The 2,847-nt window shown below is 49.9% G+C and overlaps 1 protein-coding gene across 1 annotated transcript in view; it reads right to left on the reverse strand.

The window, feature by feature from the left end:
- Nucleotides 1-1,245: 1,245 nt before the first annotated feature.
- FZD8 (frizzled class receptor 8) overlaps nucleotides 1,246-2,847 on the reverse strand; it is a 3,903-nt gene continuing 2,301 nt past the window's right edge. The window contains exon 2 of the mRNA XM_042817428.1: nucleotides 1,246-2,835. Coding sequence (XP_042673362.1) covers nucleotides 1,878-2,835 — 958 coding nt within the window. The 3' untranslated portion in view covers nucleotides 1,246-1,877. The remainder of the gene's footprint in view (nucleotides 2,836-2,847) is intronic.

The following is a 2,847-nucleotide window of genomic DNA, read 5'->3' on the forward strand; positions in this document are numbered from 1 at the left end:
CAGTGATCCTATTTTAGAAAAGAAATTAGGATTTAGATTCCTTTTTTTTTTTTTTTTTTCTTTTTAAAGACACTCTGTTTTTTTAAAGAAAATCTTGCAGTTGTTCTTTGGTTCAATTAGGAGCAAAAGAGAAGGGAGTTTTGTAATGCAATTGTCCTGTAAAGGAAAATGTTTTAAATTGGGGAGATTATGTGAGCAGACCACCTGTAGGGCATTCATAGCTCTTTTCTATAATGCTCCAAGCCATGCCTTGCTGCCTGCAGTCTGGCTAACAATGCAGGGAAAAGCTGTTTAAAAGGCTGTTCTCCCTTTTCCCTCTGGTGTTCACTAACTGTTACAAGTCTTCCCCTTAAAATAAAGTAAAAAAAAAAAAAAAAAAAAAAAAAAAAGTCCCATGTCCCTTTAATTGAAGAACTTTAAGGCTCCATGGTGGCCAATTGGTCTGCAACAAGAGGAACCAGGCAGCAGGGAAAGAAACTTCAGACTATACATCACGTTTGGTGAAGAGAAAAGATCAAAGTTTTCCCAAACTCAAAAGAAACCAAGTTCCCTACAGATTAACCCTATTCATTTAGCTCCTCTTAAAGGAATGATGTTCTGAGCCACTGGGCAGACAGGTAAAAAGTTCAACAATTGCCAAAGCATTCTTCTGTTAATTCAACAGCCTTCTGCTCAAATAAATTAGCTTAGTCCTGACAGAAGAACAATGTCTTTTCTCTTGAAAAAGGACCATATTTGATATACAAAAGTTAAGTATGAAAGGTTAAGATGTTAGTTTAATCTGTTAAGGAGGGAGATCTAAGAAATTTCAAGTCACTGTTCTCCCGTAGTATGCGATGGATGAATTTAAAACATGAACCTTGTACACATGAGCGTGCATCCCTGCAAAGGCAGGTGCTTACAAAAGCACAGATATGAGGTGCGTGTCCACATTCTTGAAATAACACCCATTCTGTAAGGCTACTTAAGCCACGTAAGGACTTCAAAACAGATTTGGTTTGAAGACACTCATTGAAAACCAGGGAGCTGTGGTGAGGTACTCCTGGTTCTGGCAAACGCTTTTTAGAATCACTTGTTTTTTCTTATGCTGGGATATTCCACTCCCTTAACGTAGCTGGCCATCTATAACTCAGAAGGACTAGAGGAGCTCCCTCCTTCAGCCCTCTTGACCCAACCAGTGAGAACCACCCACAGACACAGCTGCTGCAATAACCAGAGCAGGAGTAGGGGAAAAGCTTGAAGAAGTCATTTATCAAAAGTCATTTTATTGACAAAATAGAATACTCATATTTGCTCTTACAGGGGTAGTCTCTAAACTTTTTTACAAAAAATTTACAGACTGTATAGCTTTGGATATATACATATTTTACACATCTGTACAAGGTAACAAATAATTATATAAATACATCCTTTAGTGTAGGAAACCCGTATTTAGCTGGGGTGTATAATTAAGACATGTTTTGATTCAGTCTGTGTTATAAGGCATTTGCCTGGTCATCGATATCCCAAAAACCTGTAGTTCCAGCAAACTTCCTCTTTGGGATGGGGGAGGAATTCTCTCCCTCCCACGAGCTGCTGATAGTCCAGAGTAAATCAGGAGCCGCTCTGCCTTGCCCTCTGCAAGACACGGGTGAGCCCCTGCCCTCCTCTGCCAGCAAAATAATATGCTGGCTCCTTGAAGTACATGCTCCCTGCATATGAATGGAAGGGAAGGAGAAGGGGGCTGGAGCCTGGGGCCTCTGCCAGCTGCATTGTTCTATACAAGCTGTGGCTAATAAGGACCATTAGTGGTTCATTAATGGCACCAAACAGTGAGGGGGCATTTCAGGCAGGCCAGTGTCCCTCACTCCCTAACCTATGGCCTCTTTTCCCGCTCCTCACACTTGAGACAGAGGCATCTGCTTGGGGTAGGAGACGGAGCTGGCAGTGCCAGACCTCCACGTCAGGCCGGTGCTGACATCGCTGTACAGGGAGCCGCCTCCACCGGCCCCAAGTCCTCCAGCAGCAGCGATGGCAGCCTGCCCGCCTGCTCCAGCTCCAGCAACCCCAGCCACGGCAGCACCTTTGCTGGCCCAGCAGCAGCGGGTGCACAGGGCCCTCCAGGACTCGAGGGTCTTGCCAGACCAGACCCAGACGCCGGAGGTGATGCCCACCACCAGGCACATGAAGTACTTGAGCATGAAGACGGCGTAGTCGGGTCGGCGGGCCTGGTCGGGCTGCTGGTCGCGCAGGCAGGGGCAGTTGTGCGTGGCCTCCCAGCGGGGTCGGTTGTGCTGCTCGTAAAAGAGGCAGGCGACCACGCTGGCGGCCGGCACAGTGTAAAGCACGGTGAAGAGGCCCAGGCGTATCATCAGCTTCTCCAGCTTGTGAGTCTTGGTGGGGCCGCCCTGCTGCTTGATGACGCTGCGGATGCGAAAGAGCGAGACGAAGCCGGCGAGCAGAAACATGGAGCCGATGGCCAGGTAGATGAGCAGCGGCGCCAGCACGAAGCCCCGCAGGTTCTCCAGGCTCTGGTTGCCCACGTAGCAGATGCCGGCCACCGGGTCGCCGTCCACGGAGCTGAGCGCCAGTACGGCGATGGACTTGACGCTGGGGAGCAGCCAGGCGGCCAGGTGGAAGTACTGCGCGTAGCCGGCGATGGCCTCGTTACCCCACTTCATGCCGGCGGCCAGGAACCAGGTGAGGGAGAGGATGACCCACCAGATGGAGCTGGCCATGCCGAAGAAGTAGACGAGTAGGAAGACCACGGTGCACAGCGCCGGCCCCGTGCTCTCGTAGCGCACGTGCTCGGCCACCGCCAGCTCGGGCTGCAGCTCGGCCGCGCCGCCCGCCGCCCCGCGCCCCCCC

The sequence above is a fragment of the Centrocercus urophasianus genome, unplaced genomic scaffold (assembly GCF_019232065.1).
Source record: "Centrocercus urophasianus isolate 14NV4802_14NV808 unplaced genomic scaffold, USGS_Curo_1.0 seq_16, whole genome shotgun sequence".
Classification (NCBI taxonomy): Eukaryota; Metazoa; Chordata; class Aves; order Galliformes; family Phasianidae; genus Centrocercus; species Centrocercus urophasianus.